Source organism: Arvicanthis niloticus, chromosome 5 (genome assembly GCF_011762505.2).
Source record: "Arvicanthis niloticus isolate mArvNil1 chromosome 5, mArvNil1.pat.X, whole genome shotgun sequence".
NCBI lineage: Eukaryota > Metazoa > Chordata > Mammalia > Rodentia > Muridae > Arvicanthis > Arvicanthis niloticus.
Window position 1 is genome coordinate 82070955 of NC_047662.1, and position 17356 is coordinate 82088310.

At 39.5% G+C, this 17356-nt stretch overlaps 1 protein-coding gene across 4 annotated transcripts in view; it reads left to right on the forward strand.

Annotated features, from left to right (window-relative positions):
• The window catches only part of Astn2 (astrotactin 2), a 917671-nt gene extending 900680 nt beyond the window's left edge, over positions 1-16991 (forward strand). For all 4 annotated transcript variants that reach the window (XM_034502232.2, XM_034502233.2, XM_076934798.1 and 1 more), the window contains one exon: positions 16019-16991. In XM_034502232.2, coding sequence (XP_034358123.1) covers positions 16019-16256 — 238 coding nt within the window. In that variant the 3' untranslated portion in view covers positions 16257-16991. The remainder of the gene's footprint in view (positions 1-16018) is intronic.
• The last annotated feature ends 365 nt before the right edge of the window (positions 16992-17356 follow it).

The window sequence follows — 17356 nt, forward strand, 5'->3', positions numbered from 1 at the left end:
TCCGTGGTCTGGGTTTGCATATGCCCATAAAATTTAGTGACAAAGGGGCATCTCTTACCTCTGTCTAATAAATCTATCAGGCTGGTTTCCCCCAGAGTCTGGTTCTCATGACAACTATAGGTTACTGCAAACAGCTGCTCAAAGAAGACCCGCTGACACCCAGCTGTCCCACCATAAGGTTCCTATTAAGAGACTTGAAAAGTTGAGCTCATAGGTGGCCAGGGACCAGGATTTTCTCCACTCAAAGCATCCTTGACCACTCATGAGCTCCTCTATACTTTGTTATGTTTGGTCAAATTGAAAGGGTAGTGAGAGGAGAGAAGACACTTGGAGATTTGGTTTCAGAAAAATTGGGCTATCTGAGCTATAAACGATTTATTTCGTCAGTCATACTGATTTACATAGCAGACACTTCTGGTAGATCACATAGTTATCACAGGTTTGGTTCACCTGAGATCTTTCTCAACCTTGAACGACAATGCAATTTCTCATGTGAGAAGAGCCAGTACAACCATTGTTATACCCTTAGCAAGAGGTAAGCATATCTAAAACCATACTCTAGAGTCTTTCAAGATCGTATTGGCTCCTTTCCTCTATGTCTTAGATTAGCAACACTGGGATAGCTAACATTCTGGTAAAAGCAATAAACAGATTTCTGGGATGTGTTCTCATAATATCAGATATGCTTCAATTTTTCCTTCATATTTTGATATTTCTGAAATGAAAATGAATTGTGTAGAGTGAATACACATTAAGTGTACTCTTCAGGGAAAGATTGTTACAGTGATTAATTATACCTCATCTTCTGCACTTTCTAAGAATGGAGAAATGCTGGTGAAAACTGTTATAATTTAGTATGACTTCCAATATAATGAGCGCCCCAAGTTTCCTCACTGATGGATTAGGAGATGGGTATAATCTTTATGTCCCTGTCAGCTTCAACTGAAATAGTTTCTGGTCTGTCATTTTTGCCTTTAGTCAAGAAGCTAAGTCTTTATCAAGTCTCATGGGCCAGGCCTAGGAGTGCATCCTAGTAATACTAGCCCCAAGGAGGCTGAGGCAGGAGGATTTCAAGTCAGAGTCCATCATGGGTAACAAACCACAAAGGATGGTGGTTTGAATGGAAAGTACCTATGGTGGCTTATATATTTGAACACTTGGTCCCTAGCTTGTGGTGTTGTGAGGGGCTTGTGGAACCTCTCACAGGCACAACTCTGCTGGAGGGAGTACGTCACTGGGTACAGCAATCTTTGAATGTCAATATCCTCTCTCCTACTTTCTGTTCACACTCCCTCTGCATCCGGTGTGTGCCTGAGATATGATCTCTTAGCTTCCTGTTACTATGCCTAGTGTAGACTCCAGGTGCCTGGAACTATAAGCCAAAAAAGACACTATTCTTTAAGTTGCTTTTGTTGATGGTGATTTTAACAGAGCAACAATAAATAAAAGTTACACATAGAGAAGCCTTGTGTTGAAGAAAACAGAAATACAGGAAAATGGATCCTACAATTTCTTATGAGGAACCAAGAAGGAAAACCAACCAATGCATGCATTTTCACTAATTACTTACATGTTGAGGATCCGTTGGCATCAGCATCCATCCATCCATCCCCAGTGCTGGCTTCCTGCTGGGGCAAGAGGCTGAGGCTTGATTTTGATGAAGGTTTACTTTGAAAGTAATGCTCATGAACTATTAAGAAGCTGTGAACGCATCACTTCATTGCTGCAGTTCACCACATAAACTAAATATATATTAGTGTATGCATGATCTCCAAGAGGAAATACTATAATTTCATTTCAAATATCACTATTACTTATTCAACAGTACACAAATCATATAGCGATATACAAAATAGAAAGTAGAAATTTTGTATATACGAATGCTATCATTTCAGCTCTACCCCAGACTTAAATTATTGATTGAAGCTTCCCATAGACAGATGGGAATATAGACATGGGTATTTATGGGAAAGGGGAATACACATAATTTCATGATATCCATATTCACAACCTCACCATAAGTGATTTTGCTGTGTTTATACACACCATCATCTGCCTATTCATATATTTTTTTTCCATTTTTATTAGATATTTTATTTACACTTCAGATGCCATCACCTTTCCCCATTCCCCCCCCCTTAGAAAACCCCTATCCCATGCCCCCTTTTCCTTTTTGCATTTATACATTTTTTAAAAATGTTAATCATAGGCTTTATAAGTTTGGTATTGTTCAGTCAGAGGTGTAACCCACTAACCAACCTAGATATATCAACTATTTTTGACTGGTGGAGATACATGAACATCTGCCTCCCTGTCTCCCCCCTCTTTCTCTCTTTCATCACATAGCTTCTCCTCTCCTTCTTCTCCTCTTCTTCTTACTCCTTCTCTTCCTCTCAGTACTCCTCCCACCTTAGCTCCTCCTACATATCACCTTTCCTGTTAAAATGAAACTTTTCTCTCAAAATACAATTAGAGCATAATTATGCCAATTTGTACCAGTGAGGTACAAGACAGTCGTAATACCCAGTCCATCATTTTGTTAACTAACCAGCATCTCTGTCGTCTATTCTAACTAAAACATTTACTTCTGAACCTGGCTTTAGGGTGAATGTCAGCTGACGACTATCCACTCAAATCTTTTCTCTCAAGGTAAATAGCCAGGATTGGCTATGAGGCTATAAGTTTTCAACCCCGTCAGAAATCCAGAATGACTGAGTTAACTATAATTGTGGGAAGCACAAAGCATAGCTTCTAAAACTTAGCCAATTTATAGAGACCTCTGAACACCTGAACACTCCCTCTACTTCAAAACGTTGGAGCATCTGTTCTTCCACCTTCTGGCCCAGGATCATCTGACAGAACTTAGTGCTGCAGAATTATTAAGGGCTGGTTACTCTGTCTAGGCAGATATAATCAGTCTACTATTCTGCAAGTGTGTTCTTTTCTGGACAGTAATTTGTCTGTAGAAGGAAAGAAGCAATTCTTGCCTAGTGGCTGTCTCACCACAACTGGAGTAACTCCAAAGATGCTCAATTTCTTCTTAGAATTCAATATAGGAAGCTGTCAGTAGCAGACAGGTCTCTAATAAAAATGAACATTAATACAGAAATGTTTGTGATGTCAATTCTAAGGATTTCTGATGTCTTGAAAACCAACTATCCATGTAAGGTAATCTGGACTGTTGCCTGTTAACTCCACTCAGCTATTTCTAAATAAAACATTGAGAACACCCTCATAATAAACTCCAAGCCATAAATTTGCGATAGTCCCTTAACTCACAGGCTGACCATCTCAAATCAGTTAAAAAAGTTAAAGAAGGACTGGGTCTAAGCCTTGTATTCCTAAATGTGTTATACTGGTACAATGCCTATGAGAGTAACAATATTCATCTCACTCTTATATCAATAAGAAGCTCATACCAATGAAAACCTTAAAATTTGTAATCAAAGTAAATTGGTGCCGTTTAAAAATTTATATCTTCATCTTGATACTAATTATACAGATTTCTACTAATAGGTTATGGCTATGCAATAAACCCTAGCTAATCCTCTCTATTCCCACAAAATCACTACTTTTCCCTAGAAAGACAGCCCAACATTTACCACCTTAGTCCCTAAGCCCAGGGAATAGGGGCGCTGACTCTTCATTAGCTTCTTCAAGCTGATTATGGGCGTTGAGATATTAAAAGAGAAGTGGGGGGAAGAGCAAATTGACAAGCCTCTGATGCTGTGTCTTCACTACCTCCAGATGGAATTCCCGGACCTCAGAGGTTTGAGCAGGTCTGCCCAGCTTGCTTGTTGAGTAGATACACCAAGGCTGATCATTCTGCAATATATAATTCTCAAAACAAATTTTAGTATCAAGATAGTTTTTTTTTAAGAGGGCTGACATTTTATTAAGGATGTTGGTTCTAAACACTTTTCTTTTTTCCCCCTCTTTTATTGGATATAATATTTACATTTCAAATTTTATCCCCTTACCGCATTACCCCCACCACTCAGGAACCCCTTATCCCATCCCCCCTCCTCCTGCTTCTATGAGGGTGTTTACCCACCTACCCCCCAATCCCCCTTCCCACCCTTAGATCCCCGCCCCCACTCAGTGCTCAGCCTTCAAGGTACCAATGACCCCATCTCCCACCTATGCCCAACAAGGCCACCCTCCCCTACATATACAGCTGGAGTCATGTGTCTCTCCATATGTGCTCCTAGGCTGGTGGTTTAGACCCTGGGAAGCTCTGGCTGGTTGGTATTGTTGCTCTCCTCATGGGGCCACCAACCCTTAAGGCTCCTTCAGTTTACTCTCTAACTTCTCCATTGGGAACCTTTGATCAGATCAATGGTTAGCTTCCAGTATCTGTCTCTGGGTATGTCAGACTCTTGGGGACCTCTAAGGAGACAGCCTTATCAGGCTGCTGTCTGCTTTCCCTTCCTGACATCCATATCAGCGTCTATTTTTGGTGACTGCCCATGGAATGAATACCCAGGTGGAATGGTCTCCATACAACCTCTCCTTCAGATTCTGTCCCACACTTTGTCTCCATATTTGCTCCCTTGGGTATTTAGTTACTCCTTCTAAGAAAGACCTAGGCATCCTCACTTGTTCTTTCTTCTTCATGAGCTTCATGTCATCTGGTAGTTGAATCTTTGTTGTTTCCAACTTTTGGGTTAATCTCTGCTTATCAGTGAGTAAATACCATATGTGTTCTTTTGTGATTGGGTTACCTCACTCAGGATGATATTTTCTAGTTCCATCCATTTACCTAAGAATTTCTCAAATTCATTATTTTTAATAGCTGAGTAATATTCCATTGTGTAAATGTACCACATTTTTTGTATCCATTCCTCTGTTGAAGGGCATCTGGGTTCTTTCCAGCTTCTGGCTATTATAAATAAGGCTGCTATGAACATAGTGGAGCATATGTCTTTGTTATATGTTGGGGCATTTTCTGGGTTTATGCCCAGGAGTGGTATAGCTGGGTCCTCAGGTCACTACCAATTTTCTGAGGAACCGCCAGACTGACTTCCAGAGTGGTTGTACCAGCTTGCAACCCCACCAACAATGAAGGAGTGTTCCTCTTTCTTCACCTCCTCACCAGCATCTACTATCACCTGAGTTTTTGATCTTAGCCATTCTGACTGGTGTGAGGTGGTATCTCAGTGTTGTTTTGATTTGCATTTCCCTGATGACTAAGGATGTTGAGCATTTCTTAAGGTGCTTCTCAGCCATTTGTGTTTCCTCAGTTGAGGATTCTTTGTTTAGCTCTGTACCCCATGGGGTTATTTTGTTGTTTGGCATCTAATTTCTTGAGTTCTTTGTGTATATTCGATATTAGCCCTCTATCAGATGTAGGATTGGTAATGATCTTTTCCCAATCTGTTGGTTGCCATTTTGTCTTGTTGACAGTGTCCTTTGCCTTACAGAAGCTTTGCAATTTGATGAGGTCCCATTTGTCCATTCTTAATCTTAGAGCATAAGCCATTGGTGTTCTGTTCAGGAACTTTTCCCCTGTGCCTAGGTATTCGAGGGTCTTCCCCAACTTCTCTTCTAATATTTTCAGTGTACCTGGCTTTATGTGAAGGTCCTTTATCCACTTGGAGTTGAGCTTTGTGCAAGGGGATAAGAATGGATTAATTTGCATTCTTCTACATGTTGACCTCCAGTTGAGCCAACACCACTTGTAGAAAATGCTGTTCTTTTTCCACTGGATGGTTTTAGCTCCCTTGTCAAAGATCAAGTGACCATAGGTGTGTGGGTTCATTTCTGGGTCTTCAATTCTATTCCATTGATCATCCTGTCTGTCTCTGTACCAATACCATGCAGTTTTTATCACTACTGCTCTGTAGTACAGTTTGAGGTCAGGGATGGTGATTCCCCCAGAAGTTCTTTTATTGTTGAGAATAGTTCTCACTATCCTAGGTTTTTTGTTATTCCAAATGAATTTGTAAATTGCTCTTTCTATCTCTATAAAGAATTGATTTGGAATTTTGATGGGTATTGCATTGAATCTGTAGATTGCTTTTGGCAGGATAGCCATTTTTACTAAGTTAATCCTGCCAATCCAGGAGCATGAGAGATCTTTCCATCTTCTGAGATCTTCTTCAATTTCTTTCTTCAGAGACTTGAAGTTCTTGTCATACAGATCTTTCACTTGCTTGGTTATATTCACTCCAAGATATTTTATTTGTAGCTATTGTGAAGGGTTTCATTTCCCTAATTTCTTTCTCTGCCTGTTTATCCTTTGAATAGAGGAAGGCTGCTGATTTGTTTGAGTTGATTTTATATCCAGCCATGTTGCTAAAGTTGTTTATCAGGCTTAGGAGTTCTCTGGTGGAAGTTTTAGACTCACTTAAGTATACTATCATATCATCTGCAAATAGTGAAATTTTGACTTCTTCCTTTCCTATCTGTATCCCTTTGACTTCCTTTTGTTGTCTAATTGCTCTATCTAGGACTTCCAGTACTATATTGAATAGGTAAGGTGAGAGTGGGCAGCCTTGCCTAGTCCTTGATCTTAGTGGGATTGCTTCAAGTTTCTCTCCATTTAGTTTGATGTTGGCTACTGGCTTGCTGTATATTGCTTTTACTATGTTTAGGTATGGGCCTTGAATTCCTGATCTTTCCAAGACTTTTAACATGAAGGGATGTTGAATTTTGTCAAATGCTTTCTCAGCATCTAGTGAGATGACCATGTGGTTTTTTTTCTTTGAGTTTATTTATGTAGTGGATTACATTGATGGATTTCCAAATATTGAACCATCCCTGCATTCCTGGAATAAAGCCTACTTGATCTTGATGGATAATTCTTTTGATGTGTTGTTGGATTCGGTTTGCAAGAATTTTGTTGAGTATTTTTGCATCAATATTCATAAGAGTGATTGGTCTGTAGTTCTCTTTCTTTATTGGGTCTTTCTGTGGTTTAGGTATGAGCATAATGGTAGCTTCATAGAACGATTTGGGTAGTGTTCCTTCTGTTTCTATTTGATGGAATAGCTTGAAGAGGATTGGTATTAGGTCTTCCTTGAAGGTCTGAAAGAATTCTGCACTGAAACCATCTGGCCCCGGACATTTTTTTGGTGGGAAGATTTTTAATGACTGTGTCTATTTCTTTAGGCATTATGTGACTGTTTATATGGTTTATCTGCTCCTCATTTAACTTTGGTACCTGGTATCTGTCTAGAAAATTGTTCATTTCATCTAGATTTTCCAATTTTGTTGAGTATAGGCCTTTGTAGTAGGATCTGATGATTTTTTTAATTTCCTCTGTTTCTGTTGTTATGTCTCCCTTTTCAGTTCTGATTTTATTAATTTGAATACTGTCTCTGCACCCTTTGGTTAGTCTGGCTAAGGGTTTGTCTATCTTGTTGATTTTCTCAAAGAACCAGCTCCTGGTTTTGTTGATATTTTGTATAGTTCTTTTTTTTCAACTTGGTTGATTTCAGCCCTGAGTTTGATTATTTCCTGCTGTCTACTCCTCTTGGCTATATTAGCTTCTTTTTGTTCTAACACTTTCTGGTTTGCTGTTAAGATGTTAATGTATGCTCTTTCCAATTTCTTTTTGTGAGCACTTAGAGCTATGATTTTTCCTCTTAGTACTGCTTTCATGGAGTCCCACAAGTTTTGATATGATGTGTCCTCATTTTCATTTAATTCTAAAAAGTCTTTAATTTTTTTCTTTATTTCTTCCTTGACCAAGTTATCATTGAGTAGAGCATTGTTCAGTTTCCAAGTGTATGTGGGCTTTCTGTTTTTTGGTTTTTTTTTTTTTTTTTTTTTTTTTTTTTTTTTTTTTTTTTTTTTTTTTTTTTTTTTTTGTCCATGTCAAAGACGAGTCTTAGTCCATGGTGGTCTGATAAGGTACTAGGGATTATTTCAATCTTTTTGTATCTGTTGAGGCCTGTTTTGTGACCAATTATGTGGTCTATTTTGGAGAAGGTACCATGAGGTGCTGAGAAGAAGGTATATTCTTTTGTTTTAGGATGAAATGTTCTATAGATGTCAGTTAAGTCCAATTGGTTCATAACTTCTGTTAGTTTCATTGTGTCTCTGTTTAGTTTCTGTTTTGATGATCTGTCCATAGCTGAGAGTGGGGTGTTGAAATCTCCCACTATTATTGTGTAGGGTGCAATATATGCTTTAAGCTTTAGTAAAGTTTCTTTTATGTATGTGGTGAATATGAAGTGTCCTTCTTTATCTTTTTTGATTGCTTCTGGTTGAAAACTGATTTTATTTGATATTAGAATCACTACTCCTGCTTGTTTCTTGGGACCATTTCCTTAGAAGATTGTTTTCCAACCTTTTACTCTGAGGTAGTGTCTGTCCTTTCCACAAAGGTGTGTTTCCTGAATGCAGCAAAATGTTGGGTCCTGTTTACGTATCCAGTCTGATAGTCTATGTCTTTTTATTGGAGAATTGAGTCCATTGATATTAAGAGATATTAAGAAAAAATGAGTGTTGTTTCCTGTTATTTTTGTCATTGGCAGTGGAGATATGTTTGTGTCGCTACCTTCTTTTACAGTTTTTGGAAGATTACTTTCTTGCTTTTTCTAGGTTGTAGTTTCCCTCCTTGTGTTGGAGTTTTCCACCAATTATCCTTTGAAGTGCTGGATTTGTGTTGAGATACTGTGTAAATTTGGATTTGTCATGGAATATTTTGGTTTCTCCATCAATAATGATTGACAGTTTTGCTGGGTATAGTATTCTGGGCTGGCATTTGTGTTCTCTTAGGGTCTGTATGATATCGGTCCAGGATCTTCTGGCTTTTATGGTCTCTGGTGAGAAGTCTTGTGTAATTCTTATAGGTCTGCCTTTATATGTTACTTTGCCTTTTTCCCTTACTGCTTTTAGTATTTTTTCTTTGTTTGTACATTTGATGTTTTGACTATTATGTGGTGGGAAGTATTTCTTTTCTGGTCTAAACTATTTGGAGTTCTGTAGGCTTCTTGTATATTTATGGACATCTCTTTATTTAGGTTAGGGAAGTTTTCCTCTATAATTTTGTTGAGGATATTTACTGGTCCTTTAAGTTGGGAGTCTTCCGCCTCATCTATATCTATTATCCTTAAGTTTGGCCTTCTCATTGTGTCTTGGATTTCTTGTATATTTTGGGTTAGTAGCTTTTTGTATTTTGCATTTTCTTTGACAGTTGTGTCAATGTTTTCCATGGTATCTTCTGCACATGAGATTCTCTCTTCCATCTCTTGTATTCTATTGGTGATACTTGTGTCTATGACTCCTGATCGTTTTTTTAGGTTTTCTATCTCCAGAGTAGTCTCCCTTTGTGATTTCTTTATTGTTTCTACTTCCATTTTTAGATCCTGCATGGTTTTGTTTAATTCCTTCTCCCGTTTGGTTGCATTTTCTTGCAATTTCTTAAGGGATTTTTGTGTTTCCTCTTTAAGGGTTTCTATCTGTCTACTAGTGTTCTCCTTAAGTTCTTTGAGAGTGTTATTTATGTCTTTCTTAAAGTCCTCTATCATCATCATGAGAAGTGATTTTAATTCTGAATCCTGCTTTTCTGGTGTGAATGGGTGTTCAGGGCTTGCTATGATGGGGGAACCGGGTTCTGATGATGTCATGTAACTCTGGTTTCTGTTGCTTATGTTCTTGCACTTGCCTTTTTCCATCTGGTTAACTCTAGTGCTGCCTGTATTTGCTGTCTCTGACTGAAGCTTGCCTTTCCAGTTATCTCCCTTCTGTCTGATCTCCTAGGGGTCCAGATGTCTCTGTGATCTTTTCCAGCTGCACTGATTACAGTGGTACCTCTAGGGTGCCTCAGGATATGGTGCCTCCAAGGTAGCAGTCCAGCTAGGTGTCTTCTGTTCTGGGTGCAGTGTCTCCTCTAGGATATCTCAGGATATGTTGTCTGATGCTCTGAGTTCAGTTGTTCCTCTGTGGCTCTGGGTTGAGTGGACCTTCCAGTATGTCTCAGGCGGGAATCTGGGGTCCGCACAATTGCAGACCAGGCAGAGGTCTGGTCCAGGCCTCAGATGTGGGAGAGGGGCAGAAGGACAGTGCTAGTCCCCATGGACGGGGACGGGGGGGGGGGGGTATCTGCTGGAATCTGAGCGCTCACAGCACCCAGCTATGGGCTCAGGGCAGTATGTGGGTCTTCCTACCTAACGCTGGCTGTGGGATCCATGGAGCCTCCAGAATGTCTCGGGCGGGATCTGGGGTCCACACACCAGCAGACCGGGCAGAAGTCTGCCTATTCATATCTTAACAATACACTAACTGAGTATGTTTCCATTGACATATATCTAAATGTTTGTTAGGAAAAGCTCTGTGGTTATGCAGATATAAGAATGTATCTCATGGTATTCCAATTCTCTGTTATAGATGTCTTTGCTGTTAAAGATGAATTTGCCAAAAACACCTGCTTAATTGTCTAACTCCTTCCTTAGGTCCACATGATGTAATTGTGCTTTTAAACTGCCTTTACTGCCCCTTGCTAGAAAACTCTGATGTTTTGAAATTTTAAGACAGAAAATATTCTTCATTTATGTCAATTTGTATTTATTAATCCATTCTTCTTGCAGCTGACAAATGTTAACTAAGCAACTATTATAGATCTGGATATATATATTATATATATAATATATATATATTTTATAATATATATAATTTATAATTTATAATATATAAATATATATTTATAAATAATAAATATATATTTTATTATATATATATATATATATATATATATATATCACTTATCTTTTAAACAGTAGGTTGGCAATTAAGAAATAGAGAAGCTCTCCTGATATGTAAATTGTCCAAGGTCACATAAATAATGAGTCAGAGCCCAAATTGAAAGTATAGTCTTGCCATATCAAATCATTCTATTCCATGTGACACATTACATCCCAAAATGTGTGCACAACTAAGAGAGGAAATGTTTTGCTGCCCAAAAGAGGAATAAAATGAGTCAGCAGCAAAGAGGAAAGCCTGACAGAAAGTGGATGTCAGTGATGGGTGTTGAATTAGATGAGCCTGCATTGGCAGTTTCTGACAAACAGTGGGCACTCCTTTATAGTCATCATCTCTGCTGCTCTACTGTGCCTCTTTACTTTCTTAATGAACACCCCTTGCCCACTTGCCTCTCCTCCTGTCCCCTTTCCTTTTGCTCTGAGTTCAGCAGGACAGCTTGTCAGAAGTCCTGCAACATCTCAGTCTGACTGCAGTTTAGTAATGTCACTGTTCATGTACCAGAATAGGTCTATTTTCCCCAGCTGTGGCCTGCCTGGAGCGGAGGGAATGCAGTTTTTCCTTATTTCACTCTGTGCTCTTCAATTCTGGAGTAATTCTTACAGTCTTGTTGTGCATACCCTTGACCCTCATTAATTTGGCATTACCTAATTCAGAGACATTTAAGCCCAACTTAAGAGGCAGGGAAGAAGAAGAGAGGCCTGGATCAAACACTAATTGGGTAACATTGATGGAAACAGAATGTTTGTCAAAGGTTTCAAAATTCCCAGGGAACTGGCAGCTAGGCCCAGCTCCTGACTCCTCCATTGGTTATCCTTCCCTGATTCTTTCTAGTAATACTTGACAAATTAACTGTCTCCCTTCATTTCTGCCCTCCTATCCCAGCAGGAATCAGTCCTGACTTTGATGAAAAAGATTTCATTCTTGGTCTTCACAAAACATGGTCACTTTGACCTAGGACTTCCCTATCCATCTGGGAATGCTTGAAGCAGACCTGATCTTGAATTTACAGTTCTCCACACCCTTTAGGTTGTTACCTAGCACTCTGGCCTTTGGTGCCTTTCACTTAATCCTAGCTTTCTCCAGTTTCTGGGCACCTTGAACCCATCTGTACCTGCTTCATTTCCAGTATCCTCTGTTGTTGTCTAAATGCACACTTTAATTTAACATTTGTTACCTACCTCTTTGACCTAGATACCTGTGGTAATCATTTCATTTCAGCCGAGCAACAACATTCCTACAGATTAAGTGTTCTGAATCCTGTTTTACAAATGAGGAAACTGAGGAACAAAGGAGTGTAATAGGTCCTAAGGACAAGCTTTTACCCTATAACCACTATGCCACGTGTCCCTACCATTTACTTAGAGCCAAGCAAATACCTATGATGTCTCATCCGCCACCATCTCTCTTATCATTTTTATTTTATAGCACTGGAAACTAAGAGACCTGTTGAAGAATTTGCTCATGATCAACAGAGCTGTCAAGTAATCAGGGGTGGAAGAACTAAGGACTTTACTTCAACACTGTACCTTCAGGAACACTGGTTCTGCATTTATCCACTATTGGCAGAAGTCATTCCTTTAATGCAGTTTCTTCTAATTAATCTGAACCTTAACCCTAATCTCATACCAATGATCTGTTTTCCTATCCAGAGAGAGAGGCTTTGCACAGTTGAGTTCTAAAACTCTGAGGAAATTGCCAGGCTTTTGAAGGCATTGCATTTGGGCATGTGGGAAAAACATCCTTCTCAGCTTCATTTTGCTTTTTATTGTTCTTGTTTGTGACTGCCTGGATCACCAATGGTTCTCCATTGTCCAGAGAATAAAGTCAAAATCTGAGTCAGGCATAGGAAAATTGAGATGGTCTTATGTCTGCCATGGCCGCCCACATATTCCTTTTACCATCCATTTTATTCAACTGCTAGTTTAATTAAACTCATTTATCTGAAGTATATGTTCTGTCATTGACTACACAACGCTGCCATTCTACTCGTTGAGTAGACTTTTCTGAGTTCCTTTCCCAATGACATATTTCCCACCTCCTTTCTCATCTTCTACAGTCTCCTAATATACATCCTCATGTTTTCCAGTTCAGCATTCTTGCTTCCCAATGACAGCTGCTATCTCTGCCAGCCTTTCTAAATTTTTTCTTTTGTAACTCTGTTGAGGGATTCTTGAGTGTTAACTTTATGAGTGATAATGTTGTATCATGTCAAAATTTGCTATATCTACTTAATCTGACAAGAGAAATTAGAGATGGATATGATCAAAACCCATTGTATAAATGTCTGAAACTCTGTGAAAATAAATTTAAAACATACATTTTTAATGTTTGGTTTACCCTCACCCTCAGTATTACCTGCAACTATATAATCAGAGATAGTACCCATGAAAAATTTAATGTAGATTTATTATCCTCTTTTTATCTTATTTAGTTATTTGATTTTTGAGACAGAATTGCATGTGTCTGGACTGACCTCAAATTCACTGCACAGCCTAGGGTTAACCTTTAGTGCTTGACTATCATGCTCTGCTTTGGGAATGCTAAAATTACCAGATCCTACTGCTTCAGTTCCCCCCACCCCAACCCACCCGCAACACCCCTTGAATACTGTGTTTCAAATTCCCAGGGCTTTTCCACAATCCTCTATCTCTTTCTTTGCCACTGCTGCCTGCCAAGCCTTCTACTCTATATCTGACAGTCAACACAAGCTCCTCTTCCACTGGGCAGCTTTCTTGTACAGTTATAGCCCCACTTTGACACCTTTCTCTGTGTCTGTACAACACTGGTGACTTACTTTTTAATTCATTGCTCTTGGCTCCTGTATCACATTCTCTGTCCACTTACTTTTCTCATAGAATCTATTGAACAGAAATCTGGCTATAAAATATTCTCAACTAATAGACAGGCATTTATTATGTTATCTCCTTTAGCTTCATCACAGTCCCTCTTTCTAAAGAAAGTGAGTTTATAGAGCAGAGATAGCTTTTCCAAAGACATAGAACTATTAATAAATGGAAAAAGAGGACCAGAGACAGATGGCTCAGTGGATATAAATGCCACACACGTTGGATATTCTGAGTTCAGATACCTGCAACTCAAGTAAAAACCAGAAACAGAGTTGAGTGTTTGGAGTCCCACCATTCAGATAGGACAGTAGGGGAAAACTGGAGAATTTCTCAGAAGCTCTGAGACAAGAAGACTGGTATATTCAATACAGGAAGAAAACACCAAAAGAAAATGTGACTCACATAAGGTAGAAGCTGAAGACTCGTTTCCAAGGTTGTCCTCTGACTTCCACATGTACATCATGGCATGTGCCCACCCTCACACATAAACATGTACATACTTGTAAGTAAATATTTTTTCAAAATAAGTGCATATGGGCTAGAGACATGGCTTGGGTTTAAAAGCACACATTGTTCTTGCAGAAGATCTGGGTCTTATTTCCAAAACACACATGGTGACTCATAACCATCTATAACTCTAGTTCCAGGGGATTCAGTGAGACCTTCTGACCTCTGTGAAAACCAAACTTACAGGAGGTGCCATACATACATACAGGCAAATCAGCCATGCACATAAAATAAAGTATATAAATTATAAAAAATAAACAATAAAAAATAACAGAGCAGGAGTTCAAACAAGGAAGGATGAGAAATACACTCCCTGGGCTCCTCAAAGGGGTGGGAGCAAGTGCCTTCTAGGAGGGAGGCCTGTGGATAGAGTGTGGTCATAAAATGGTGAATTCTTGGCTTCTCACAAAATATTCCACCCAAGTGGTGAACTATACAAAGAGGACTTTTTGAAAGGCACCTCATAAATCATGCCTACGAAATGTAATACACAAGTCCAGTTTCCTTTCAGCTGCCACACAGGTGCCTAGCATAGTCTTCAGTTTGTAGGGTCTATATTATAAAATGCCTTCTTTCCCAGGGTCTCAAGGGGTCATGGAAAGGACAGAAAGACAAAGACGCAGATATAGACTTTCCTTAGTTCCCAGGACCCCTGAGTATCTACAAGATGCTGAAATGTAGAGAAACATGTTTCATGTGGAGTATAATCTGGGGAAAAAAGCCTTTCTTTCCTTCTCTAAGCTTCTGTGTCTACATCTTTGACAAGGGTTTAACTGGCAAGGTAAATCTAGAATTCTTAAAGAGGTTCCTTGAAAGATATTTTGAAATACCAAGAGCCAATTTTATTGTCCTGACAAATAGGTGGTGCTAGTTATACCTGATAGGATGAAGCCACAGAGTGATGATCAGCATCCTACATAGTTGTTTCTATAGAAAAAAATTAATAGGAATACTGTTAAGAAACCTTGGACTAGGAGATAAAGATCTCTCCTAGCTCAGACTATGCAGCCATCACTCTCAACTGCTAGAAGAATATTCTAAGTACGTTCCAAATGGGGACCACCACATAGAGTGATTCTTGCTCAGATGAGTATTCAGATTAACCTTGGTCCTGACACATTGTGGTAACAATGTATTGGAAGCTTACAGTTTGAAGACACTAGACCTATCTCTTCTATGCTCTCAGAAGCAGCGTAGGAGGGCAAGGCAGCCATCACTAGCTGAGAGATGATCTGAGGGACTACAGTGAAGCTCCAATTTGAGGATATTCATATTTAGATTTGGATGAAAGAGAAAGCCCTGGGTGGCATGATTTCCAAATGTAATGACAGGGAGAAAAATGCACAAGAGTCAATGAAGCCAAAGGGACACAGTTGGAAAAGGGTTAGATCAATCTTGGCTTGAGTGATCAACAACTTCCTATTTGACTTTGGTCAAGGAATTTTCTTTTTCTGAGTGTGGTTTCCTTGTCTGTTAACTGGGAGTGAAAACAAACATTCAGGACTGATGCAAACATGGAATAAATATATAAAACATTTAATAAATATGTAAAAACATATGTGAAGTAATATTCATTGAATGTGTAGCATGTGGTGGCCAATTAAAGATTTTAATGAATATTTTTAAGTCATCACTATAGTAATTTCTGTTGGTCAGAGCTCCAAGACTGATATTACATCACAAATCACAATTCAGTGAATGAAACTGAGAAAGACAGATCCTAAAGTCATGCTTCTGGAAAAGGAGGGAGGCTTCAGTACTCAGCCAGAGGCTTGCATTTATAAGAAAACTTCATCACTGTCCCAAGCAACCCAGAGTAATTTAAAGTACCAAACTAAAGTTGGAAATGGTTAAAAATATATAGCTTGAGTAGCACGTGTTTTACAAATGTTGACCTTATCTAAGACATCCTCTGGACTTCACCCTGAGTGCTTCTGTCTCCTTGTGCCATTTAGGAAGGCTCATCTGATTCTGCGGCGACTGGAGAGGGTCAGCAGCCATTGTTCTAGTCTCTTGAGAAGCGCCTACATCCAGAGTCGTGTGGACACCATACCCTATCTCTTCTGCCGCAGTGAGGAGGTCCGGCCTGCAGGAATGGTGTGGTACAGCATCCTCAAAGACACCAAAATCACATGTGAGGAGAAGATGGTGTCCATGGCTCGAAACACGTATGGAGAAACCAAAGGCCGGTGAGGGAGGGGACTACCCTCCTTGAGCACAGAGACGCTCTTAGGGGGAGAACGACTTTCATGGATCCTGGGGCCTGGGTGGGCTGGGGGACAGCTGAGGGGCCTGGCACATGACGCTTGCCAGCAAGGCCAAAGCAAACTGTTTCTCCGTGGACAGACAACAGAGGACTTTGTAACCAATGGAATTCTTCATTTTTCTCTTTTATTTTTTCTAAGATATTATTTGACTCTATCAAATGTCTCTCCTTTTTAAACCTTTTCTTATGGATGGAAGTCAATGTGGAGGCAGGAACTTTTAGGTGGAGACCAAGCAGCCTTTCATTTTCTTCCTCCCTCCTGCCATGGACCCCTGAAAGGAGACCTGTGGAGAGACAATTTGACTACTTCAGCATTAGCAAGAATGCCCTAGAATCGTTGCAGCAAGGAAGCTTGGGTCTTTAAGGATCTCTCTTTCTCTCTCTCTCTCTCTCTCTCTCTCTCTCTCTCTCTCTCTCTCTCTCTCCCTTTTCTTTTCCTCTTTCCCTCTTCTGCCTTCCCGGTTTCTCTTTTCCCTTTCCCCTTTTCTTCCTCTTTGTCTCACTCTCTCTCTCTCTCTCTCTCTCTCTCTCTCTCTCTCTCTCTCTCCCTCTCTCTCTCTCTCCTCTCCTCAACATTATTGAGTTTGTAGGCCCACTGCTTCATTCTGCTATTTGTGGGTCTCTACAGGACTTTCTGTGCATTAAAATTCCTCTTGTCTCTCTTTTTGCTTGGGTGATGTTTCTTACCGATAAAGTATGTTTGAGGACTCTCTGTCTATGCATGAAATATATATTGATTACTAAGGTACTGTATGGAAGAAAAAAGCTGAACAAAACAGGCATAGACGTTTTCTGACCTGTAAGAACTTACAGTCTCGTGGTTACTGTAGAGAAGCAATCTAGTAGTAGTAATAGGCTAGGCCAGAGATGAATGTTTTCTAGAGATGTGTTTGGATCCTAAAATATGGTGGAAGAGGTATAAAGTGCTTGCTTTAAAACATAATAGCTTATCCCAAAGAATAAGAAAGAAGTCAGGCAAAATCGGAAAAGGCAGGATATGGTCCGGGAAAAGGAAAAACCATGATCA